We start from the raw sequence: 26,736 nt of genomic DNA, 5'->3' as shown, positions 1-26,736 counted from the left end.
GTAACACAGCAGCCTAAAGTAAAAATGTGCACGTGTGTTGTATCTGGGCTCAAATTTACTGCGTGAAAGCTGGAATAGACAAACCTGTTCTTGAAACCCAGGTGATCTGAGGTGGGTGGAGCTTGTTGCAGTATCTGTCAGTGGAGCAAATAGGGCAGGTACAGCAGGCTATTTGTCTGCACAGTGTTTTCAGATCGGCAGCTTTAATGCCACTGGATCATCTTAGACAGTAACTCTAACAAAGGGGGTTCATTTTGTGCTTTTAGAACCACGTTTAAGTATCAGGATTGCACAGGAAAGCCGTAAAGTAAGCTGAAGTAAGTGTTTAACTTTTTTTATTTAAGCTAATATTTCTTCAGTTTGTGACAGTCTCAATGTAACTGTAGAACTAATGCATGCCTCATTGTTTACCATGTCAGGCATGGCAAAATGGTTTTCACAGCAGCCATATATAAAAGAGCTTTTGCTTCCTCTGTGACATATGTATTGCTTTGTTATAGAAGTATTTTTCATCTGAGCATCCAAAAGTTAATTTCTTCAATCAAAGGCCAGTGCAAACAAGGAGTTAATCGTGTATATAGGTGAAATATTATACATTCATGCACAATTCAAGCCCTTAACATTGTTTTTATTTATCTATGATTTTTTTTTTTTGCAAGCATGATGGTGAAATAATATTATCAATGCACTGATATAAGTGTTTTAAAGGTTGTTAGAACCCAGTGAACTCTGTAACACTCTAACATTTCGCACCAAAGGTAAAGAGGAAGACTGTTGCATGAAGTCTCAGAGGAGATCTGGCATTCATGGAGTCCAATCTGTCTGGCCTGTCATCAGTTGGCGAAGACAACCCTGTGGCCTACATTCAGCCGCATTATAAAGAATCCTATCGTCTGGCCATTTATGCTCTGCTCTGTGGAGGCAAAGAGGCCTATGAGGAGTTTCTCCAAGCTGAGCAGATCAGCTACTTTCTGTCAGAGGAGGAGATCCTCTTTATCTTGAAAAATGCAGAATTACCGGTTGTGGAGGATGATTCAAAAGGCACAGAGAGCACAGAAGAGGTCAGCCCTTCTACATACTTCCCAACAGAGTCTGATGAGGATGTGCCAGACCTAGATCTGGGATGGCCTGAGGTTGCGCTGGAAAACACGGACACCAGCATCAGCCTGCTGTTTCACCCACCCAGACAAAGCACACCGAGCATTAAAGAGGTGGTGCGAAAACAGATTCAGGAGGCGCGTCAGGTGAGCTCTGAATACTGTCTATCATATCTAAAAGAGTGAAGTCAAAAAGAGTTTATCCATCAGGTGAATTATTATGTCTTCTGTTGGTCTCTGATACAACAAAATGTAACACTGCATATCAATAGGTTGAACAATAATAGCAATTTATCAATAGCTGAAACCCACAATAAAAGATGTCGGTTTGCACAGAGAAAAATACACGACCCTACATATTTCTCTGATAACCTGTGGACTGGAGGGCTTGGCTAAAGTATACATTAACGTGCAAAAAGTCAACTACAGACTACACCAGTTCTAACGTTCAAGAGCAGTCAGTTACTGTCACTGTCCACCAAACTTAGTTTTTCTCTATGAATTACCACAAATCCTAAATACACTTGCATGAAGCTGCTGTCTGAGTTGCTGTATGTACAACAATCGGATTTAAAAAGCAGGGACTGCAGTGACTGTTTTGGTTTGGAGTGATACATGACCACATTTCTCTACTGGATATAAGGAACCCAACCCTCATAGATATCCCTAATTTCTTGATTTTTGAATAACAAGCCCTAACCTGCTTTTTAAATGCTGTACCATTACTTGGCTGTACTTTTCTTGGTGTAAGTCTTGCAGGAAACCTGTAAGTTTATAGTTGACTGTAGTTTGAAATTCAAACATGTTAAAAACAACACCAAATATCAGGGTAAAACTTAAATAACTCAGTCTGGGACTTCTCCGTATGTGAACCTGTGCTTGTTCTGTACAGTGCAACATTTGTTCAGTTATTTAGTCAGAACCAATACAATGAGCACCACTGTTCATTTTTTGTAGAACAAGCAGAAAGTTTGGATTGACACACCTCAAACCTTGTCAGCTTTTATGTTAATACCGATGGTACTCAAAGCAGACACGTTTTAGTTTGCACATGTTAGAAGAACACACCTTCGTGTTCTATTGAGCAGCACGGGCCTTTTTTACTCCTGACTCACTTGGATAAAGTCATTTGTCTTTAACTTGATGAACAAAGAGCTGATGTCACTCTTCTAGATTTAGTGTTGTCACTGTACTCAAGTCCACAAGATTGGAACATGAAACAGTAAGACAGTGAGGTATTGTCTTTGCAATAAATCATCTTCAAACGGCTGCAGTACGGTTTTCTTGGTTAGCAATAACTAATACCAAGAAACAATACCAAGAATTAGTGGTAGTGCACAAGTTGGTAACAAAGCCGCATTTCCACTATGCAGTCCGGTACGGGTCGGGTTGGAACGGTTCGCTTATTTCAGTGTTTCCATTACCACGAAAGAGTACCGGTCCCATGGAACCCGTTACCATTTTCGTAACCCTTCTGCTTGGGGTACTTAGCACACAGGACCGGTTCCAGGCTCTGCTGTCCGTTGTTGGTGAGGAAGCTGTGCAGCGGGAGCTCGATGGCGCTGTGCAAAACCAAAATGTTTTCCAGCTGATTGCCGCAAAAATGGCAGAGAGTGGTTTCAACCGGACCGCGAGCCAGTGTCGCATTAAGCTGAAGAAGCTTCGGAGGTGGTTCCAAATTATGGATGTTACTTGTTATTTGCTGTTATTTGCTATTTACGCTTCGGGACACACGCTGCCCACCCCCGAGGGTCCCCTTTGTACAGTGGGAACGCAAGCTGACCCCAAAGCGACCCAACCCAACCCGTACCGTACCGGACTGCATAGTGGAAACGAGGCTAAATACAACATGTGCCTAGATGATTCCACTGTTCCCACTGATGTTCTTCTTCAGCATGAATCACTTTACCAAGATTTACATGCAAGACAGAGTGTCATTCAGACTGGACAAGTGTGGCTACTTGGACCAAAGAGAGGAGAGATGATGAGGACTGAAGGTGTGAGGATTGAAACTTGTGTGCCACAAGTACCTGGGTATCTAGCAAATGGTAATTAAGATGCGGGTGCAAGATCACTCCGCCAAAAGAAGTCAGCTCAATTGTTGGAATTAGATCCAAGCAACATGTTTACCCTACAAGTCATTAGATACCAAGTTGGAGCAGTAAGGTGTCAGGAGATGCCACTGAAGACAGGACACAAAAATTCCTTTCAGTGCACAGAAGATTCCTCCAAAAATAATCCACCCTAATGCTCTAAATGTCAGAGCTATAATCCAGGCAGAAAGAAGGAACATCTACATACATCAGGAAGAGTAGAAGACAGGCAGTAACAAGGAGAGTAACAAGGAGGACAACATGATGGTGGCTGTGAACATGACAGCACAACAGGCAGTAGTCGACCATATGAGACAAGGCTCAAGATGCAGGTCACTCATATATGCCCGGGATAGTTCAGAACACAGAGGGTTTAACATGCAGGCTAGGACAACAACACTGAGACGCCCAACAGAGTACCTTGGATAGTGAACAAGAACATCTGTTCTGAGTACAGGTTAGAAGTCTCCAAGTCCCAGAGAACAGAAGAGTTCCAGACAGACAAGCAGCTGCTGGCCAATCAAGCAGTTACAGTGGTAGACAGCAGTGATGTTTTAATCACAACTGACTATAACAGCAGGGCAGCACATTGGAAGAAGGAACAGATGGTAAAGGAGAGTTGCAGTAGATGTGGAAGCTGAAATGCGTAGTGGTTCCAATGGAAGTAGAAGTATTAGGGACTGTAACACCAAAACTTCAAATGAGGGACTCCAGTCAATTTCAGGTAGAACATCTAAAGTTTCTCTGTAGAAGAGTACAGTTCTTTGAACAAAGCCATCCCAAAAACTTTCAGCTGGAATTTTGTGAATATATTGTAGGGTAAAATAATCAGACATGAATCCCAAAGCTGCTAAAATTGCAGCTGACAGAAAAGCTGACAGGAGAAACTAAGCACCTGAGGCAAATGATTAGTTAATGCTTTAAAGAGAACAAATGGTGAGAAGTCCAGTCCCAGCATGAATGATATACAACTTAGTATTCAAACATCAGACTCTCTCTGCTAAGCTGCACAGCAACCAAAAGATCCTTTTACACCATCATATTACTTGTTCTTGGAAAAGTTAGCATGAAGGCAGGTTTCACGTCAGATACATTACTTTATTCAGCCAACATGTCTCAGCTTGAGGGTGCTAGATGTTCAGGTCCACATGCTGAGCTAAAACCAATCCCAGAGGAAATACAACAGAGAGTGCGTGACTTCATCTGTGTGCTCGGATAATGGACCGTCACTCCACAGATCCACCATCTGATAGTGACTGACATAAATACACACAGGTGCTTGACTTGTACTGCTTAAATCATACATGTACCATGCTGCTCATGGTGATGTAGTTGTGACAGTTGTAACTGAAACAGGTACAGCTGGGTCTGATCATTATCTGACCCAGCTGTACCTGTTTCATAAATCAGTTGTGTTTTCAAGGTGTAGTTTTTTTCTTCTTTTTTCCCACTTCTCATATCATTTACACAACGTAAAACTGAAGCAACATATGATAAATCTTTGTTATTGAAAGGTTACCTCATTAAGATTTATTGCAGGACATAAAGGTGAGTCAAACGAAAAAACCTAAAACCTAAATTTTAAGAAAAAATGCAGAAAAAACAGTTTTAAATATTACAATCCCCATGCTAACGTCACAAGTGTATGTGTGATTCTCAGTCAAGTATCAATCAGTTGGCCATTTTCAGTCTTAAAGTGAGCCATTGTTCACTGAGTCTCCATCAGAGGCAACAAACATTTTGTTTTCTCAACAACAGAATTATTTCTACTAAAGTTAAGATTCATTCATTTGGAATAACTTTTGTGTCACTACAATTTACCTTTTAAAAGTTGTAACTCTAACTCCTCACACGTCTATGGGACTTAATGACTAGATCTTTTTTTAATATGAATTCAAAGTATGTAAACATGTGTAATATATCTGTAGGTTATTGCCATGGCAATGGACGTCTTCACTGATGCTGACATTTTCAAGGAAATCATCAATGCAGCACTGAGGGGAGTGGGGGTCTACATCCTTCTGGATGATTCCCAAGTCAGCAGCTTCCTCAGCATGTCACACAGTCTGGGCATTAACATCCATGACATCAAGGTGAGAAACCACATCAGACTGAAAATATGAACTTTCCATGTTTTAGAAGCTTGCTGAATTCTGGGATAATATGACAATTTGTATGGCTTTGAGACACAAATGAACGATAACATGCTGAGAACACACAATGTACATCAACATTGATTTAAAAGACAATAATAAACCAATCTATTCAGAAATCACATGAGATGTCAGATACGTTTCTGAAACTATGATGTTTTTAATAAAAATATACAAAAAATAATCATTTAGCACTTTTTGAATGATTATTGGTATTCAATGGAAGCAGCAAAGCCCATCCATTAATGTGTTACACTCAGTGAGAATATCTGCACTGAACACTGAAAGCTATTTGGATTAAAAAAGATCACACATTTCCAAGTGGAAAGCTTCACTCTGGTAATTGTTGTCAGCACTTGCAAATAAAAAACAGTGTTATTTTGGTAACAGATTTGCATCTCCAGCACCTATTAGCTTCCACACCACAGTTTTCCACCACTCTGTGCTTTTCGTCACATGGTTACAGCAGGGGAGTTTTCCTGTTTCCATGCACAGCACACAGCATAGCACTATGTATGATGCACAATTAAAAAGATTATTTCTTACTCAAAGTTCAAATGTACCTCACACAAGCACAGACAATAGCCAACATGAGTTTTCAGACATGATGTGATCTGTTTCTGACATTTAAAAAGAAAGAAAACCAACTCTCCATAGTTTCCACCAGTGTTTCAGTGGAAGCTTTGCCTCTGGCATGACTTTCTGATCTTCTGTTGGAAGCAGCATTTAATGGATTAAGTGTAACATTTGTTCCACACCCTGACTGAAACATAAAAACACAGGTATTTGCCAGCACTTCCCTCTGGTGTTTCTACCTTTCATTAACATGTGAAACAAGGGCAGCAGCCATAGGACAGAGCTGCTCTGCTTTTCTGATTTCACACAGTAATTTATTTGGCTCTGTATGAATGAATTGGATTATTTTTAAATTAATGAATTGAATTTGATTGGATTATGATTACAATGAATTGGACTCCAATTGGCTTGAATTGAACTATATTATTTAAGTGCCTTGAGATGACATTTGTTGTAATTTGGCGCTATATAAATAAAACTGAATTGAATTGAATTGGCTGAAACATAACAAGTTACATACCAAGAATGCATTTCATTAAACACGTTTATGTTGTATATGAAAATGTGTTATTTATCTTGTATGAAAAATGTTTTCTTTACTAATAGTATAGAAAAAGAAGGAGTATCTGGTGTTAATTCATCTATTGCATTTGATCAATGCATCTAAAAACTTCAATTCTATTTTCATCTTTTGCATTTTTTAGGATTATGCCTATGTTATTTTTGGTCCATGTAAGATTACGTGTCCTATTGGAATACTTGCCAAAATACCCTAAGAAATGATTAATAGTGAATTCTATACTCCAACTGAAGGACAGGTTACAGGTCACTGTCAAAACTACAGCCTGATATTTTTCAACATTTGCAAATGAGTTAGTTCTTTCCACAGTTTTAATGTTGCATGAGTGACTGACTGTTTACTTACTGCAACTGTATCTGGAAACTTGATTCTGAAATCAAATAATATTGTCTTTTTCTAATGACTCGGCAGCTAGTAGCAGTTGCCAGCACAGTTAGACCAAACTTAACACAGCCAGTATTTCTGTGTAATGCAGCTGTAACATTTCCTGCTCATACTGGTTTTAAAACAGGGAAAGTCACATTCCAGTTGAATAGTGCTTTTCTTTTAAAAAGCTGACGACATGATCAAAGATGTATCTGACAGAATTTGCCTGAAAATCTGCGTATAGGATTGTAGTGATTGTTAATGCAGGTTGTAACTTCTCAACAGTCCTGTGTTTTTCATGTCTCTGAGCATTTTCCGTATGTGCTAAAAGTTAGCTCAGCCAACTTTCTCCTATAGAGGGTGAGCTCAGGAGAAAGTAGGCTGAAGTACTGAATGTATCGATTTATTGTTTGGCATTAGGTTGGTGACCTTTGTGCTGGTTTTATCCCACAGAACCTTCGAGTTCGGACAGTTCAGGGACAGGAGTATCAGTGTCAGTCTGGGAAGAAGTTTCATGGAGGTTTGGAGCAGAAGTTCATTTTGGTGGACTGCCGGACAGTTTTGTATGGAACATACAGGTGAGTCATTTTTATTTTTACACACTCATATGTCCTCCCAAACAATACATAGAGTCCATGATTCAACTTATCCATTCACCGGTCACACTCAATAGATTGGCTTCCTCAATCAATTATTATGACTTATGTGAAACTGGTTATTTCAGGGCAGGATGTTGTAGCTCTTCTAGCTTGAATAAAATACATCAAACTTGTCGGAGTTTGAAGATATTGATTTGTGTACATGTCTGCATTCAACACACAATACCACAACTGGATTTAAAAACATTTATTTACTTTATAAAGATACATTCAAATATACACGATGTGAAAAAAACATACATGGGTGTCTGTGAATTTAAGACTGGAAGGAAATGGAAATATACATTCCTGACAATCAGTTATGGCTGACTAATGGATGAAGTACATACAAATGTAGACAACAAATATCTGCATGGGTTCATTATTAGCAGCATTTAAAATGTATTTATAATTCTCATCCATGTTGGTATCTAATGACTGTTTCTCACTTGTCTGTTTGAAGCTACACGTGGTCATTTGAGAAGATCAACCTGAGTATGGTCCTGGTTGTCACAGGTCAGCTGGTTTCTTTATATGATGAGGAGTTCAGGAGGCTGTATGCTCTTTCAATAGTTCCTGCAGTCTTGTCCAAATGGAGGCCATCTGTACCATACCTTAGAGACACCATGGCTCTGCAAAACCACAACACCAGCCAGCTTTCTCTTAATCAAATTCACATGAGATCTAGAGTGATGCACGTCATGAGGAGCACTCAGGACAACAGGTTTAATAATGCTGCCATGCTGACGAGGGGCTTGAGCGTACAAGAGAGGCTACATCAGTCCCACTATCCCACTGACATAGGAACCTTGGTAAGAGGGCACAGTTATGGTGGAGAGATGCAGAAGTTAAACTCCATGACTCAACTGAGGATGGAAGCCAAGGACTTTGGAATGAATATTTCTCCTGAGAGGACTGAAGCCAAGCTGAGAGGTGGCAGACATCTGCTGCAAACAAACAGGTTGTCCCAGCAGTACCTTGGGCACCAGACTCGCTATGGAGCTGACCATAATCTGATACCGTTCAACTCCGAAACATCTCTTCACAAGTGGAAAATTGACACATACCTTTATGAAAATGACATGCTTCTGGGGGCATCATATGATGCAATATCCCCTGTAATATCTCCACATAGCAGTCACACAGGCTTAAATGAGCACCAGTCACAGCTGATTCACAGCAAGTCAAGGGACATAAAGTCCAGAATGGAAGATATGAGGCAAAAGAGGCTCAGTCTGCAGGAGTATGCCAATCTCAGGCAAAGTCAAGAGTCCTTAAGGTATGGGCACTCAACTGTAGAAAGACAGAAATGTATGTCTTCAATGAAAGGTCTTGACATAAGACAGAGTGCGGCTGAATTGGTGCCAAATACACAAAATAGAGGCAACATGGATGACGGAGAGCACAAGAAGGATAGAGGTACGAAAGAGCAAAGTCTCACTCATGACCACCGCTCTGTCTCTCACAACAAAATCAAAACACTTGCAGATCAAAAGACAACGCAGACATTCAACTGGCACGAGCCACCTTTTTCTAGGAGGAAATCAGATGCTGATTTTGATATGAACTTGACTGATGCAATGCTCAAAAGTTCTCATTTGCAATCAAACAATCTCAGTATCCAGCATTCAAGAGTGATGGAGTCTTTGACAGAGATCCCTGAAGAAAAAGAGCTGTTAAACACTAATGGAATTAGTTTGGACCCAGCAATCGGAGACAAAAATGAAAAGATTTGCAAAGAAGAGAAAGAAGCTGCTCTTAGAGAGAACTCCGTGAAATCAAGCTTACCTGCAGAGTATCAGGACCAAGCCAGAGTAAGCCATGTTTCTCAACATAGCAGTATAGGCTCCCCTCCTCCAAAAGAAGGAAGGAAATCAACTGCTCCAAAGATTTTAAGTGCATCCACAGGACATCAACCTTCAAACCAGAGTGGTCATACAGAAAAAGAAACACAGCAGGAGGCACCAGAACCTTGGGGGAAGAATTCTACAAGAACAAAAGTGATTATGGCTGATGAAAAGAAAGCCTCCAAAAAAGAGGAGAAGTCACTCCAAAGAAAGGCCTCATTTAGATCACAACACCCGTCAGGATCTAACCAGGCACTCGGGACAGACCATTCAGAGGCATCTGCTGCAGCGCGGACAACTAAGAAAGGCCAATCACCAGGAATCCCCAGGTCACAGAACTCTCTTGGTGGGCCATCAGAGGCAGAAAAGCATAAATCCCCATTCTCTAGACTATCTCCTCAGCGTTTAAGCAAAAGAAAGACAATTCTTGCAGAAGAACAGGACCGGGTCTCGAGGAGCACTCTGGATAACGAAGTAGCTGCAATTTCTCAAACCAAGAGAGATAAAGTCTATAGTCGATATGAGTATTTGCTCAGTTCTGAAAATATCTCACACAAAGACAGAAGCTCCTCACTGAACAGACGGGATGGTGGCTTTCCGATGTATCAGACTCAAAGTACGTCTGACAACAAATTGGGCCGACTCATGCAGCGAGTAGGAAATCTTATCAGCAAAAACAAATAGGAGAAGAATGCCTTCTTACTCAGGACTGAAGGCAAAGGTAGTCCTTAGTCATTGTTTATTGTTAACTTTGGCTCCCATGCAAAGACTTTAAGGCTACGGCTACACGGAAACAAAACGAGGTTTTTTTTTAAAACGGGTACGAAAATTCTTGCAACCACACGGCAACGCTGCTGTAAAGACTCAGGTCCAGACGAAAACGGATGAAAACGATGAAACGATGCAGTACACACGCCACTGTGTCACGCCACGCCACGCTGTGAGACAATAGAGAAGTCTCACAGCGTCAACGTTTGACTGACGCAAAAACGTTTTCGCTGTAATAATGGAAACGAAATGACCTCGTTTTCAAACTTTCCCACTCTGGAACCCGTTCTCAAAAACTATCGTTTTGGGGTAGTGGGAACGCCGGCTCCGTGTGGCCGCGACAGCGAAACGATAAGAAAAAGTATCGTTTACAGTGAAAAACGTTTTCGTGTAGCCGCAGCCTAAGTTTACACCCCTATAGTATGCTACATTTATATTTGATGTTGTTAATGTGGCAACAATTTAACCAGGAGGATATTTACCACTATTGCCAAAACATAAGATTTGATGTTTAGCTATTGGCAGTATTAATCTGAGCTGTAAAGTACCAGGAAACAGGGTTAACATGAAAATACTAGTAATATTAAAATGGAGGGAAAACAACAGTGCATGACTGACATTGCATGTCGTTGTTCCCTTTGGAAGTTTAGCTAGACATTAAGTCCGGACGTTCTTAACTCTCCTTCTTAATAAACCCAAAATAAAACATCAAACACAACAGAGATGATCTGCGAACAATATTGTGTGTGAACCTGACATTTTTCCTCTGTACCAGAGACCTTGGTCCAAAAACTATACAAATAACATTAGTAACACTGATACACCGGGTGTCATGTTGATTTACTTTATTTCTTCCACTTTCAGGAATGTCAGCTAAAATTGATAACAAAAGTTTAATCATACATGTGCAATTTTTTTCTTAAATAGGACAACTGAGCCACAGAAATGTATATAAATACATACAATATATATGTATCTCTCTCTCTCTGTCTCTCTCTCTCTCTCTCGCTATATATATATATATATATATATATATATATATATACACATATGTGTATAGAAAGATATATATATATATATATGTATACCTATACCTACCTATACCTATATGTATTTATATGTATCTATATTTCGAGAGACAAAGACATACATTTATATAAATACACATATGTATATATCATTTTCACTGGGAATGTATAGATGTTTCAAAGATATAGCCGTGATACGGCTTTTTGGGAATCTTTTACGAGGCAGTTACATACATACATTTCTACTTTGGAGGAAAATTGTTAAAAGTATTTATTCTAGATTCTATTTTCCAGAGTAAGAGCAGTTTTGCTTTTTGAGGGAAATGCTAAAGTTCAGCATTAAAATAGGATTTTATTTTGCAGGTAGTTACAGTACCAAAATCCCAGTTGACTCCATTGTGGTGCTGTCGCAGCAGATTTGACAGCAACAGACAGCAAAAAACCTGGGAACAATTGAATTATGAGTTTGGCAATATTTGACATAAGACATGTGCAAAAGCCTCTGGACCTTTAGATGTTTAGATGCAGGTCAACATCTGGAAAGTCGTAAAGGATTTGTGCAGATGATTACACTGATCCTTGATTACACTTGAGCCTTAAATGCTCAATATTTGCCTATGCAAAGAAACTGAAGCACTAGAGAAATCCTTTGAAGTGGAAGTGACAGTTCTAACCACGATTGCCACTGCCATCCTGAGTTTACACTGTTAGTGTGTAATTGTAACTGTTCTGTACAACCTATGAGCTGGCGTATTTATTTAAATTTTCCTGAGCCCTCATGGAGCTTGTCATCCATGCCATCAAAGTGCTTGTAACAAGGAAATTTAGCATTTCAACTTGCAAACGGACATACATTGCTCTAATACTGTAAACACAGTGTGAGGAAATGAACATGACTGTCTGAAAATGTTGTTTCCACATACTTATATGTAGAATTTCCCTTCAAAGGTGATAGTGTGAGAATATAGTGAGAAGTAAAGTTGACAGATGCTATGATCATATGGAGGGTAAACATGAAATTCTCTCTCAAATTACAGCCAAGCTGTTCCCACCCGAACAACAAAATTGTCAATTGAGTGCAAATTGAAGAGACCTGATTATACCTTTCCTTTTCTGGTTAATATGCTATAATAAACTGTCATGCTCCAATAGTGAGAGCTACAAAAGGATCAAAGGTGTGCTTGAAAGTAAAAGTTGAATCCAGACAACAATAAGACACCAGGTGACTTAGCCCTTTGGGGTTATGTGTGTTTTTATTTTGAAATAACTCTGAAAAATACAATCTGTATAGTAATAAGGTATCAACATTATATATAAAATAAAAAATGATATTCAATCAGCTGTTTCTCATGCTTCTTTTGTAGTGGTAGGAGAAGGTGTGTTTCATTCACAATGAAACAAGAAACATGTTTATATGAAATACTCAAGGCATTTGTTCCTGTCATCATCCAGTTCCTGGGTCTCAATCTCAAACTTTTTCATGGCAATGAAATACTGAACAAAAGGTTCTCCAAGGGCGCTGCATATGACATGATCCTCCCCCAATGCCTCCAGAGCATCATCAAGCTTCACTGGAATGGTGAACTCCTTCTGTTGGCTGGGAGCTTTGTTCAGACTGCTCTCAATGCTCAGGTTTCTCCTGATACCGTCCAGCCCTGCAGCCACAGTAGCAGCCAGTACAATGTAAGGATTGGCCATGGCTGAGCCAAGCTTGTTGTCGATGTGTGTCTCCCTCCCACCATGACACTTGATGTTAAAAGAGCTGCTATTGTCATTGCTGCCGCAGGTGGCATACAGCACTCGTTTGGGGTCTTTGATCGTCTTGGCAATGTGGCTCCGACAGCTAAGGCCGGGTGACATCAGGCAACTCAGGGAAGCAGAGTGGGTGAGAAGCCCAGCCAGCCATTTTCTGCCAATCTCAGAAAGCTCACCTGCCTTCTCAGAACTGGAAAAGAGGCTACGTCGCCCATTAGCATCCCACAGACTATGACAGAGCACTCCAGCATTGTACAGACCATCATCGGTGAAGAAGCTGGCAATGTAGCTGTATTTGCGAGCCATTTCTTTGATGCTAGTGCGCAAAGTGAAAGCACTGTCAGCTGCAGCAATCCCAAACTCTGGCCTCAAGTTAATCTCCATCTGGCCAGGGCCTGTTGCAGAGGCAATGCTGTCTATGTCTGCGCCCATACAATACATGCCATCTACTAGCTGCTGGAAGAAAGGCAGGTCATGGTTGCTGAGAAGGGTAGTGGCAGGGAACAGCAGTGTCTTTGGTCCAATCCGATCAGGGGCACCCAGGACACAGCATTCATAAGTGAAGGATGAGTGCAGGCAGAATCCCAGGCTTTGGAGCTGGCCAAGGATTTGCTTTGCAATGAGACGAGGTGAGGTGCGGAGGGGGCTCCCTGTTACAGTGCATGGGTCGCAGATGACCCGTGCTGTCTGCTCAGCCCAAGGTAAGACTTTGAAGGTTGAGAGGTCAGGGATCAGAAGGACATCACTGCTGAAGTTTGCTGTGCTGGCGTGGTCCACTTCATTGCTCTGGGGGCTCAGGGTCAGCTCTAAGTAGCTTCTTGGCATCGGTACCCCATATGCTGCTTTCTCCTGACAATGCAACATGTACATTAAACACATACATTTTCTTAAAAAAGTACTACCACCTACTTAAAATGGACTAGATAGATAGATAGATAGATAGATAGATAGATAGATAGATAGATAGATAGATAGATAGATAGATAGATAGATAGATAGATAGATAGATAGATAGATAGATAGATAGATAGATAGATCGATCGATCGATCGATCGATCGATAGATAGATAGATAGATAAGTAAAGTATATTACATGGAAGAAGCGAACAGGCACAATCTTGGATCTTGACACCCCATGAAGATCAGTGGCTTCAAAGCGGACAAAGTTGATGTTTTCTCGTGCAATCTGCTGCTTAATCTGCTCCATTGTTGCAATGAACCTCTGGTTCCCAGAGAACTCAACAGTTTCGTTTGAAGAATCTGCAAAAACATTTGATAGACTTTGAATTGGAATCCTTTTTTACATAAAAAAGAAATCTGTTTTGTTTTTGAAACGTAAAGGTCAAGACACTTCTAGCCCACTTTAGTAAAAGTGAAAAGACAAAGTCTGATGTATCATCTGTGCATGTCTTTTCATAAATATATTGGTATTAGTCTAGGCAGGCCAGTAACAACAATACAGAAACACAAACTAGGTTTGAGGCAGATTAGACACAGTTTGAAAGTTTGTCCACAAAAGAACTGAGAGAAGTTACTTTTTTGTTGTGTGAAATTTTCTGGAAACTAAATCCCATTGAAAAGCAACCTCAAATTAAGCAACAGTGTTTTTTTCATTATGCTAAATGTAGAGTTAATGCTGGGGATACCAAGTTAACTATGTAAATTACATCAAATGAATTAACTATGAATTGGCAGGCTTCAAATGGATGAATGTTTTAAAACATTGAAAACAAAATAAACAAAACAATAAAGGCAGTTTTTTAAATTCTGGTCACACAAGTCAAAATCAGCATCTTGGCTGGAACCATGCCAAATTGTAAGATTTTCAAACAAGACAGGCCTCACTGCTACAATGCTATGTTGTGGTATCTTTTAACAATAAGTCCTGAGCTGAGACTCATCCAGAATTGTAACAAAGCTCAGTTTATTTTCTTAAATTAAAACTTTGTAAGCACAAAAATATATTTCTTTACACATATACACAGTCAACTCTTTTTTCACCAAAGCTTCACTAACCTGGACAAGAATCTCCAGTCCCTCTCCAGGAGCTGCCGCTTGTATGTGCAAATGTCCTGACTCCAGGCAGCCTATTTGTGTTGGCAGCAGACCTGAATGAGCTGGATGAATCCATATTGGATGGCAGCTGAATGGATGTGTTATTTCTGGACCTGGCCCCCCTTCTGGAAGCATCAGATTGAGGTTTGAAGGTGCTGAATGCCCTGTGAGGGTTTCCTTCACCCTGCTTCTCGCCTGGTCCTCCACCACTACTACGGTTGTTCCCGTGGAGGTATGTGTAGGGACTCCCTAGTTTCCCATCATCTCTTCCTCTTAGCAGCAGACTGTCCCTCAGGACGGTCTTCAGTTCCTCCATGGTCTGCTGGGAGACACCCGTCTCACCAAAGACCACCCTGGACTGAGACGATGCCACGCTTGTCCAGTCCTCCCCATCAACAGGTTCTTCCATTCTGGGATCATCAAATTGCTCTGGTGTCCTCGGAGGCAGTGGTCCAATGGATATAAGGGTGGGGGCATCTGGAGATATTGGAGTGCTGGTGGAAGAGTGGACAATGGATGGGCCGCTTCCTCTGCGGTTCCAGTTCACCGTTGGCACATATTTCCCGGTCACCCTCACTCCTTTCTTGTTATCTAGGCTCATTCTTGTGCCATCTATTTGGTCTTTGCATCTACTCTGGCCCTCCTGAAAAACACACAATGGGTCAGTCACAGAACGGTAAGAAATTGTCAGATATGTGATTACCAAAAGGTGTGTGCAGTCAAATCTGTAATAAAACAGAATTAAAGAAAAAGACTCAATCCATTGAACTAATTCAACAACAATAAATGCATCCACAATATTTGGCATCTCACAACTCAAATGAAAAGGCAGATGTGGGGTAGTTACCTTAAAATCTTCAGATTCATTCATTTCTGTCTTTGTTTCCATGAACAGGGATTTGGAATTTGATTGCCCTCATTTGAAGGCAACACTTCACTGGCACATTATTTTTTATAGACAATTGGTACAATGGTGATGGATTGGAAAATTCTCTCTGACCCCTAATACCCACTGGAGTTGAGCTGGAAACTGGCACCAGCTGGCTGCTGGTAGGAACTGAAGCACATTGGCTGCCAGTCAGGACAATTCAGTGTTGCTTTTGTGTCATTGCAGAGTGAAACTGCAGGCCTCAGCAGTTCTGCTTATGCTTCCAGGTGCAAAAGTATTCATTCTGGAGAGTTAAAAACAATCAACTTTGAAAACTAGACAGTCACTGCTGCTTGTTGACAGTTTGCATTAAAGAGCTGCAAGAGAGCTGAGTAAAATCCCCCTGTCCAACGAAATCTGGCTCTTAAAGACAAACATTTACATGTTTAAAGGCAACTCAGGCAGCTCGATGGTCCGGTTCCATGAACTTGTGTAAAACGTAAAAAAATACACTGGTTCCTCTATTTATTAAATTGTCAGATCTATATGAGGAGCCAACATAGATAAGAAGTCTTTTGACTGTTGAAGAAAGTTTAAATTTGTACATCTACATTTCCTGCTGAAGTGGGCAAACTCCATCTGACTGAACCTGATTGGTATCCTACCAGCATGTTTATTTGGTTAAATTTAAGGAATTAAATTAAAATTTAAGTTATCTGATCATTTTAACATTACTTCACAGGTCCAGATGTTTTTCAATAACGTCTTTTATTCTTTTTGTTATACACAAAAAAGTGTCACTTAGTGCAAGGAAATCTTCTGTAAATCCAATGTAAGTATTCATCACTATTTAATTATAATTATCATACCTACATACCCTCTTCTATCATTTCCGCAGTCCCTTTGCCAATAAAAACTTCAGTATGTTAAATGCTCAGTCCATCCAAATCACCAGAGGGGAAAAAAGGGTTACCTACTAAGGCAATGAGACAGCTGCTTGGACTATTCAAATAGGCTTGGTCAGTATTACAGTATGATACATGTAACAGTATATAAAATACATCACCCCAGGAACGTCATAGAGCCAGCTGCGACATTTATACCATGATGTGTCTCCTTTTCTATCTCTAGATGAGGGAGAAATTTAAGGCTAGAAATCACAGAATCGTTTTGTGTTTTTCATCAAATCAATGTCTTATTTTTGATTTGCTGCATTAGACAAAGTGCATTTTCTACCTTGTTAAGGGTTGCCTTTGGGTCAGGGTTTCTCTCATGGCTGGATATTATACGGAATTGTCAACCCGTTACACCCCTTCAGCCTCATCGGTCTACTCCATGAAGTTGACTGATTCTTAGCTTTGTAACCCTTCAGTATCTCTGTTTTATCTCTGTTAAAAAACAGAACAACAAAAAACAAAATCTGTTGATTTTTTCCATGAAATGCAACATACTATGACAGACAGTCATGTGAAGAAATTAGTGCATCGCTTTGAGATTTCCAGAAGTGAAAACTCATTAGAAAGTGGCAGGTAGTGACTTATTCACTATTCTCTTTCTCTTTCTATCAAATGAGTTCCTGGAGGTAAGGGTTGACACTGCAAGCTGCAGGGACATTTTTGCAAGTTAACTATTGCATTTTGCAAATATCACCAACCCCTGCCAGTGGCACAGTACCCCCAAATCCTTCAATGATTCTACACCACTGGAATCATGATCCATCTATTCAATGACAGACTTAAACACCAAAGATCTTGAGCTGTGAATCCTCCTCAGTCAACTCGAGGTGTGCTGTAGCTATAGCTGTGCTATAAAGGTTGGAACATTTCAGGTGTACTTTTAGATGGCACTGTAGATGTTCAGTTGAAGTACTTGGATGTCTCAATCAGGTTCAACTGATCTCAACTATTTTCTTTTTTTTTTTTTAAGTAATGGCTATTTGGTTTTTTTTATGTGTAAATAAAGCAAACTGAACTGTTTATTAGTTGATATTTTTGATGCCAGATATATTTGGCTGTCTAAAATAATTCTAAAAAATAAATTAAAACACACACACACACATCACTCTCTCTAGATAGTCTTCCCATTTACAGTAAATTAATCAATTAAGAATCCACACCAACCAAAATCGATTTTTTTTTTTGTTTTGTTTGATACTGAACTTCCATATTTCAGTCATGTCCCCCAGTAATCTGGGTAGAAGCGGTGACCTATGCAGTCTGAGGCAGGGAGATGTCTGGACATCGCACTGCACATTTTCAGGGTGGGGTTTCCAAGGATGCATCAAGGTGGAGGAAATAACACACACGAGGAACTAGAAGAGGAAGATCTATATTCAAAGTAAAAGCTGAAGGTGTGTCTTCTCTGACACAACTTCTAACCATAATAAGGAACAATATACAGCACAAAGCACAAATTAAAATAAACCTTCCCATAAAATCTGTGGGAAAAAATGCTTTAGAAAGTATAGACTATGGTATTTTACAAATGTATTTTATAGTTAAACCAAAGCTAAACAGTCTAATCATAACAAAAAATATAAAAGTTTTAAAAACCAAACCTAGACAATCTTCTTAAGTGTGTCTATACTTTAGCAGGTATGTTCCCCACTTTGTGTTCAAGATTTCTGGGGTTGGTGGAGCAGAGAGTTGACAGCAGAAGCAGTGAAGGACAATTTCATCACTCCACTGCTCACAGTTCAAATGCATTTGATCCTGACATGCACCCCCACAGATGCTCCCTGGTGATGCTCCCTGGTGATGCCTCTGCTGCTGCCCACCGTAGTGGGGGGTGTGTTTCAAGAATTCACCTGTGGATGGATGAAACAGCTCATCGGGCTCAGTAGAGCAGTAAAGCTGACACTTGCAGTATGTCCAATATAATTTAAACAAAGGAATGTTGATTCAGTCATATATTCACAATGATCCCAGGCTTAACATTGTTGTTATTTTACTTGTGTACCAATATTATGCATATTCCAAAATGATGTTTCAGTAAACTACAAACATTATTGAAATGACCAAACGGGGTCCCATGTAATTATGAAACATAGAATTATTACACTGGTGGGATTTCATCTTTCAAGGCTACTTAAGACTTCCTCAGTTGCCCAAACATTTGTCATACACCTGCTTTTCCTCTCTGCTAGAAAGAAAATAATAAATGTTAACCAGGACATAATCAGCGTGTGTGTGTGTGTGTATGTGTGTGTGTGTGTGTGTGTGTGTGTGTGTGTGTGTGTGTGTGTGTGTGTGTGTGTGTGTGTGTGTGTGTGTGTGTTCAAACAAGCAGCTGTGATACAAATGTGGCAGCTTTAAGGAGAATGTTCATATTAATTTCCTCTATCTAATCAGCAGCTCTGTTTGTCCTGTTCACGTTCCTTAGCTAGGAAATTGTTTTTAAATTGGCTCTATATGAACGAATTGGATTATTTTATGAATAATTATGATTACAATTAATTGAATTCCAATTGGCTTGAATTGGACTTTATTATCTAAGTGCCTTGAGATGACATTTGTTGTATTTGGCGCTATATAAATAAAAATGAATTGAATTGAATTGAAAAGGATAACAGAGAGCAGGTCCATCTGGTTCTAAAATACTTTAGATTTATTGTGAAAGTTGCGACAGGAAATGTCTCCGACCGCCCTCCTCTCCGGTTCGTGTCAGCGTCGTCCCGGCAGATCAGCAGACTTCGGCTCAGCTCGGAGAATCAGCACCGGACTTTATGGTGGAGACCCGTTTATTAATTTTACCTTTTTCTGGGGACTGGCTGTATGATTAAGCTACAATCTTCAATGAGTAAGCATATCCCAGTAAGTAGGGTTTTTTTTGTGGCTGCCATTTTGTTTCTCATCTTCATCCCCTCGGCTTGTGTAAATCAGTTATCGTTAACTCTCACCAGCTGGCCTTCGCGTTTCTTCGATGAAATCACAGCGTGCTCGGCAAAAAAAACACCTTAAACATTCCCTGGACTGTGACTTAACATTTGCCCACACGTTTACGTTCACATGCAGCCGTTACATGTTGAAATCCTTCAGTATTTGAAGGATGATCCAAGGTTTGTGCAGTGGTCGTCATGGTTGGGAAGCGACAGTCGGATGCGCAGCTCGGACTGGCCCGGTCTAGTCACTCGAAGTTTCTGTCGGATTCAATCGATGCCTTTGTGGAAGAAATTCGATTAATATGAAGGAAAAAAAGATAATCTTGGTATCTGACACAGCCCAGTTAATTTGTCGTGTTTTTTTTCAGCGTAAAACAACGTACGGTTTGCCCATGTCAGCTGTGTGTAGGCCTCTAACGCTATGTGATGGCGCCCTGTTATCCTCACACAAAGGACACTTTTAAACCTTCTGATACAATGCAGTAACATGCCATCTATTTAAATGTGTTTCGTGCATCGCATGTCTCCTCGTATGGCCTGTCTTTAAGTTATTTAATCGCGTTTTCGTTGGCGCCACATAATGATAAAATCAAAAGCCGGAAAATAGCGGATTATCAGAGCATACTTGAACAGCTTAGGTTTTGCTGTTTCCACAGAAGAGAGCCGAGGAGAAACCTTCCCGGTAAGTGGGCCAACGGGTTCTTTAAAGTGCACAGGGCAGAAACATCAGGACCTAAATGGCAGTGAGGCATTTGACTCAGATTTGTGATATATGTGTACATTGAAGCCCAGCTGAAGGCCTCATGGTGAGCTCAGCCTGCACCAATATGACCTAGATGTCAGAAATGACACATCCTTTCTATTGTACACCGGCAGCCATTAGATAAGATACTACACAGCACAGCAGCGAGAGTTTATGCAACATACTGGCAGGTAGACTGAAATGCTTTCCATATTTATTTTTTCCCCATCTGCTTCATTTCAAATCCTCATGTGTGGATGAAATCATAAAAATACATCACCTGTTCTGCCGGGATATCCACGCTCTCACAGGGTGGGATACCTCGCTTAGACTAGTGATCTTGAATAGTGTTCAAGTCGCACCTAATTTTTAGCTGATCCAGGTGTTGTTTAGCAGTGTATAAAAGTGAAATGAAATAATGAGGCGTTTTTCTTCCCTGGAATGAGTCCAGCTTCATGACATTTAATTGTACTTTTTTATCAGTTTCTGTATCATTTCACAGTCTATATAGAATGACATCTCTACAGAATTACTTGGTCTTTAATTCTGAGGGACTATGTTTTGACAAGGGCTGATGTATCAGAGCAGAGTATTGGACAAAACAGACGTCATTTGCAGAGGTGATGCGTGCAGACTGGAGTCTTCAATGTAGATAAATGTGTCACGTCACTGAGTCACAATACTTAATTTAGGAGAACGTTATTGGTTAGAAACTTGCTCCTAAAATATCAGATATGACAAATATCAAATAAAACTTTTAATTCCAGGACTTCAGAAGAAAGGCCAACATGCAGAGTTTAAAATTAAATTAAATTGTATTTATATAGCGCCAAATTACAACCAATGTCATCTCAAGGCACTTCAAAGATACAATCCAATTCAAGCCAATTAGAATCCATAATTCAATTCCAAATTAGTCCAGTTCGTACAAAGCCAATTTGAAAAGAAAAGTAGCCTACAAACCAACAGGTTGCACTGAAAGTTCTCTTCGATCCAATCTCCCGTCCTGAGCATGCGGGAGGCGACTGTGGAAAGAAGAATTTTCCCTTTTAACAGGAAGAAACCTCTGTCAGAACCAGGAATGGCTGTCATCCGCATCGACCAGCTGAGGGTTGGGAGGACAGGAAAGAGGCAACAACAAAACTAGATTTAAGCTTAGAGAAACACAAGTTAATGACAACAATAATGTCATATGTACATGGAGAGTAAAGAGAACAGAGTGAGCAGAGGTGCATCATGGGAGGTCCCCCAGCAATCTAGGCCTATAGCAGCATAACCATTGGATGTTTCAGGGTCACCTGAACCATCCCCAACTATAAGCTTTATCAGAAAGTCAAAGTCAAATTTATTTGTGTAGCACATTTCATGTACAAAACAATCCAAAATGCTTCACATAAAATGAAAGCATTGCAGTGGGGAGTGGAAGAAGCATTAAAAATACATAAAATAATATAAAGAGAAACAAATAAAATAATTAAAATAAATTAAAAACAAGCAACAGGCTAGATATGTTAAAAGATATCGTGCAGATTTCATGCATAGACACATGAGAAAAGAAATGTTTTTAACCTGGATTTAAAAATGTCTCCATTTGGTGAAAGTTTAATCTCCACTGGCAGTTTGTTCCACTTATTTGCAGCATAACAGCTAAATGCTGCTTCTCCATGTTTAGTCTGGACTCTGGACTGGACCAGCTGACCTGAGTCCTTGGATCTAAGAGCTCTGCTGGGTTTATATTCTCTGAACATATCACAGATGTATTTTGGGCCTAAACCGTTCTGGGATTTGTAAACCATCAGCAGGCTTTTAAAATCTATTCTGTGACTGACTGGAAGCCAGAGTAAAGATTTTAAAGCTGGTGTGATGTGTTCAGATCTCTTAGTCCGGTTTAAAACTCTAGCAGCAGCGTTCTGGATGAGCTGCAGATGTTTAATGCTCTTTTTGGGAAGTCCAGTTAAAAGAGCATTACAGTAATCGAGTCTACTGGAGATGAATGCATGGATGAGTTTCTCCTGGTCTTTTTGGGAGAGGAAACCTTTAATTCTGTTGATGTTTCTGAGGTGGTAAAAAGCTGCCTTGGTGACAGCTTTGATGTGGCTGCTGAAAGTCAGATCTGAGTCTATCAACACTCCGAGGTTACGTACTTGGTCAGTGATTATAAGGGCCCGAGTCTCAAGATATTTACCAACGCTGACCCTCTTCTCTTTGCTACCAAACAGAATGATCTCAGTTTTGTCTTCCTATAATTGTAGAAAATTCTCTCTCATCCAGGTGTTTATTTCCTCCAGACACTGACACAGTATGTCTGCTGAGTAAGTTGAGCAGAAACCGTGTTCTTAAAACTTCTCCTCCATCTTGTCCTCCCCGTGTGTCCTGCAGCAGTTCTGTGGTGTTTTGGGTCACACATTTATGGAGTTTCTGAAGGGCAGTGGAGACTACTGCCAGGCTCAGCACGCTGCCTATGCAGACGAGTGAACAGCCAAACCCGCCATCGATCCAACACACTTGAGCCACAGGAGGGAACCCGGAAAGTTGGCAGAGCCGGGACGCCTCCCAGAACCAGCGACAACTCGGCCTGGATGGGGTAACTCCACCCGCTGCACACTGCCCTCGTCGGCTTCCACCTGGCCAGAATCAAGGTGGAACCAGCTTTTTTTTTTTTACTTCCTTTTCTTTTGTTTTATTCCAAAGGAGAGGGCTTTGAGTTCCTTTTCTTATTGCCCACCCTTTTTTTTGGCTACCAGCTCCCTAAACGTGTCCGTTGATTAAAATATATTATATATATAATTTACCCTTCTCTTCTTCTTTTTCGTTTCCCTAAAAGTCTTGCCAAGCTCAAAGATCAGAGGATTTTTGTTTCTGGGCTTTCCGAAGCTCGCTGGACATTTGTATTTGACATTCCCTCTGAGTTTAACTGTTTACAATATTGTTTTAACTCTGTGGAAGAGGCTTGGTTTTGTTTGAAATACTTTAGTTTACATTGTCACGATGGCTCGAATGAACAGACCGGCCCCTGTTGAAATCACCTACAAAAATATGAGGTTTCTCATTACCCACAATCCCACCAACGCCACCCTGAACAAGTTCATCGAGGTGAGTCAGTGTCGGGTGTTTTTAACAGTTAAAACAGTCCGAGCATACAGAAAATGGTTAATCTGTAATGTATTGATTAATTGATGTATAAGTTAATGTATTGATTTAGGTTAATCAAGTATTGCCACTCATGTTTCCTACTGAATTCAAAATCATTCTGCAATCTGTGCCCACAGGAGTTGAAGAAGTATGGTGTCACCACTGTGGTGAGAGTTTGTGAGGCCACTTATGATTCCACCCTGGTGGTGAAAGAAGGAATCCAGGTTCTGGTGAGTTCAAGCGTCTGGTCATTTGGAGCAAATACAGCATAGTGTTTGTACTTATTGAAAATGTATCTATTTATCTGTTGGCTGTTGTTTTTAAAACTACACCATTTCATTTCTTCTTAGCGTTTTAAATAAGCTTTTATCACCAACAATATTTAGTCTGTAAGTAGAAGTACATGTGGGACGGTGAATAAATACCAAGTGAGGCTTCACATGCAGAGGAAAGAAAAACTCCCCATGTCTCCCCCCACAGCAACATTTTTCTTTCCTTGCAGCTGGTCCGGCCTTGTACTTCTTTTGTTTTGGTTTCCAAGAAATTGGGCTGATGACATCATTTCCCCCTTTGTCCCTCACCCCTCTCCAGGATTGGCCGTTTGACGACGGAGCTCCTCCCTCCAACCAGATTGTGGATGATTGGCTAAACCTACTAAAGCTGAAGTTCAGGGAGGAGCCTGGCTGCTGCATCGCTGTCCATTGCGTGGCAGGGCTGGGGAGGTGAGCGGAGATTCCACTCTTCTTATTGTACTGACAGTATTTTTATGTCTGGTGGAGAAGTGGCAAATAAAAAGATGCAGAAGCAGATGATGTGAAATGATTTATGTTGTAGCGTTTATCAGAAGTTGAGTTTTAGTCGAGTCGGATACCCTGAAAATCTTTTATTTTTTTAGTCTTCCAACTTGAAGCAGAGATTTCTGCTTGAAAAAAAGTTATGTATAGCGTTAAATGGGGACAGATAAGAAAAAGCATGTTTGTCAAACAAAGCAGCAGTCTTTTGGATTTTCTTTTAACGTTGCGGGACATGACCCACAACACGAGCCACATTTTGTCCGACAAGTGTGATTTTTATAGTTCAGACGACACACAAAGTTGGTTCTAACCAGTTTACTCTGAAGGGATCTAAGGAGGAGGTGGATTGTTCCTGCTGATTTAAAGCGTTTCAGGTTTCTCCCTGAAAGCAAACAGAAGCACTGCAGCACACGGCTGCGTGCATGAAATAAACTTTTGATTCGAGTTTCTTTTCTCTGACTGTCAGGATGCCTGTTTTCTTTTGCAGAGCTCCTGTCCTGGTGGCGCTTGCATTAATAGAATGTGGGATGAAATACGAAGATGCTGTCCAGTTCATTCGACAGTAAGTGCAACCTTTGGGCAGGACTGCACATGAAGGTTATGTTCCGTCTGAACATCTAATGAGGACCACAGTGATATGGCCAGGTGATGGGGCTAAGGGAGGAATTTGGATTGGGCCACAGAAACATTGTAGTTGACTTAAAACATAGTTTGAAAGTGGATCCTCTTCCAAGGACAAAGTCATTTCACAATTTTAGGATGATAATTCGATTGCAAATAATCAATTTCCTTTTACATCTACAAACTAGTGACGTTGTCCCAAGTCTTCCCTGAGAAAGTGTATCATGTTTCTGTAAATTTGCTGTTGAATTGAGCTGAGCTGACTACCGCTGTTTCTTCCAGGAAGCGTCGAGGAGCGTTCAATAGTAAGCAGCTGTTCTACCTGGAGAAATATCGTCCAAAGATGCGCCTGCGCTTCAAAGATTCCAACGGCCATCGCAATAACTGCTGCATCCAGTAGAGCCAAACTGAGCCACGCCAGCACCCCCATTACAGAAGAGCTCAATTCAATCTTTGCTAGCTAATTGCCTGGCAGGCCTGTGTTCTTGTTTTTCTGCTTTGTGTTAAAGTCTTTCACTTTGAGAAACCATGCTGTTATTAAGCTGTCCCATCCCTCTCCAGGCCCAAAATCAAATATCTAAAAGAAGAGTTGTGTGAATCATGTTTTCTCTCAGAGTGCCCAGGAGTGGGGGAAAAAAAAAGAAAAAGATTTGGAAGGGCCATGCTGAGTTGTGTATCATTGTAAGATGTTAGATTAACTGTTGTTTGAAAGTGCATCCCAAAGATTTTGATTGGCTACTGCATTCACATTGACTGAAGACAAGTGTTAGAGGAAAAAACGGATAAGCAGATTTCTTTTACCCCCCTTGATTTTAGGGTTCAGTGTCAAGAGTAACCAGAAAGAGGTATGCCTTCCTTCAAATCAGATGGATCATCCATAAATGCCTTACAATCGAAGTGGAACAAAGGCAATCGAGGCAGGAGTGTCCTCCTGCTGGCATTTGGAAGCGGTGTTTCATTTTTCTACTCTGAACAAAAAACAAAACTGTTGCCTTTGTCTTGTGCAGGAAGTCTTACACACACACACTTATGCCCTTTCAGTAACTTTTTAATCTAAATTGCTTAATTGTTGCAGTACTTGTCAATTGAAAGTCTAGGAACTCATACTTTTTCTTTATCAGACCTTCTGTTTACTAATTAACTGCCATGTCAAAAATGTGATCTTTTGTCTTTTTTGTTCCTTTTTTTTTTTTTTTGCTTCAAACTGGACTTCCAACGTCTGCGATATTTTGTATGCCTTTTTATTTGATGTCCGTAACTTAAGACTTGGATACTTGATGATTTTATGTATATGAAAATGTGTACTATTATTATTAGGTTGGCTATTTATACTATCAATGGATGTGTGATTTAGTACAGTGAGCGACAAAATTGTACCTGTTCACCAACTTGTGAGAGTACATTAAATGATACACTGCAAAAAAAAAAAACACGTTGTTATTTTCAGTTGTAACAATCAGCTCTCATCACAGTTGGCCAAATAGAAATCCCATTTACTGCCGTGTTAACTGTTTCCAAACGGCAGAATATCATAACATATAGAGTGATGAGACAATAAAAAGCTCTCAGGTCCTTTAAGATCTCATCGTTAGTGTTCCAGAACTGACAGTTCAAATGGTAAATATACTGAAAAAGACCAGAGTAGCTTCTGTGTCACACTGAACAAAATTTACGTTCAAATCGGCATCGTCGATCTTTGAACACGTTCATCACCACAATGTTGTGTCCCATCACGAGGCACTT

General features: G+C 40.3%; 3 protein-coding genes across 3 annotated transcripts; 2 read left to right on the top strand and 1 right to left on the bottom strand.

Moving 5' to 3' along the window:
• The first annotated feature begins 163 nt into the window (after window positions 1–163).
• On the top strand, window positions 164–12,485 carry LOC142379072 (uncharacterized). The gene is made up of 5 exons (XM_075464158.1): window positions 164–317; window positions 759–1,244; window positions 5,119–5,283; window positions 7,319–7,443; window positions 7,967–12,485. Exons 2-5 carry the CDS (start codon window positions 807–809, stop codon window positions 10,032–10,034), a joined length of 2,796 nt encoding a protein of 931 aa, XP_075320273.1. The 5' UTR covers window positions 164–317; window positions 759–806; the 3' UTR covers window positions 10,035–12,485.
• Window positions 12,486–12,556: 71 nt separating this feature from the next.
• On the bottom strand, window positions 12,557–15,365 carry lgsn (lengsin, lens protein with glutamine synthetase domain). The gene is made up of 3 exons (XM_075464609.1): window positions 14,918–15,365; window positions 13,995–14,161; window positions 12,557–13,750 (listed from the first exon to the last, which is right to left on the bottom strand). The coding sequence occupies exons 1-3, from the start codon at window positions 15,363–15,365 to the stop codon at window positions 12,557–12,559; spliced, it is 1,809 nt and encodes a 602-aa protein (XP_075320724.1).
• Window positions 15,366–23,328: 7,963 nt separating this feature from the next.
• On the top strand, window positions 23,329–26,429 carry ptp4a1 (protein tyrosine phosphatase 4A1). The gene is made up of 5 exons (XM_075464157.1): window positions 23,329–23,539; window positions 23,716–23,808; window positions 24,170–24,300; window positions 24,860–24,934; window positions 25,276–26,429. The coding sequence occupies exons 1-5, from the start codon at window positions 23,435–23,437 to the stop codon at window positions 25,391–25,393; spliced, it is 522 nt and encodes a 173-aa protein (XP_075320272.1). The 5' UTR covers window positions 23,329–23,434; the 3' UTR covers window positions 25,394–26,429.
• Window positions 26,430–26,736: the final 307 nt, after the last annotated feature.

The sequence above is a fragment of the Odontesthes bonariensis genome, chromosome 4 (assembly GCF_027942865.1).
Source record: "Odontesthes bonariensis isolate fOdoBon6 chromosome 4, fOdoBon6.hap1, whole genome shotgun sequence".
Taxonomy (NCBI): domain Eukaryota; kingdom Metazoa; phylum Chordata; class Actinopteri; order Atheriniformes; family Atherinopsidae; genus Odontesthes; species Odontesthes bonariensis.
The sequence above is the reverse complement of the archived record's forward strand: the minus strand, read 5'-3'. Positions and strand labels throughout refer to the sequence as shown.

Excerpts from the sequence above, each read along its gene's own strand:
- LOC142379072 (XM_075464158.1), top strand. The coding sequence starts at position 807 with ATGGAGTCCAATCTGTCTGGCCTGTCATCAGTTGGCGAAGACAACCCT. Across the intron at positions 5,284-7,318 it reads TTAACATCCATGACATCAAG|AACCTTCGAGTTCGGACAGT; the intron begins GTGAGAAACCAC and ends TTTATCCCACAG. Across the intron at positions 7,444-7,966 it reads GTTTTGTATGGAACATACAG|CTACACGTGGTCATTTGAGA; the intron begins GTGAGTCATTTT and ends GTCTGTTTGAAG.
- lgsn (XM_075464609.1), bottom strand. The coding sequence starts at position 15,365 with ATGGAAGAACCTGTTGATGGGGAGGACTGGACAAGCGTGGCATCGTCT. Across the intron at positions 14,162-14,917 it reads GACTGGAGATTCTTGTCCAG|ATTCTTCAAACGAAACTGTT; the intron begins GTTAGTGAAGCT and ends ATGTTTTTGCAG. Across the intron at positions 13,751-13,994 it reads TGCCTGTTCGCTTCTTCCAT|GAGAAAGCAGCATATGGGGT; the intron begins GTAATATACTTT and ends TTGCATTGTCAG.
- ptp4a1 (XM_075464157.1), top strand. The coding sequence starts at position 23,435 with ATGGCTCGAATGAACAGACCGGCCCCTGTTGAAATCACCTACAAAAAT. Across the intron at positions 23,540-23,715 it reads CCCTGAACAAGTTCATCGAG|GAGTTGAAGAAGTATGGTGT; the intron begins GTGAGTCAGTGT and ends CTGTGCCCACAG. Across the intron at positions 24,301-24,859 it reads TGCGTGGCAGGGCTGGGGAG|AGCTCCTGTCCTGGTGGCGC; the intron begins GTGAGCGGAGAT and ends TTTCTTTTGCAG.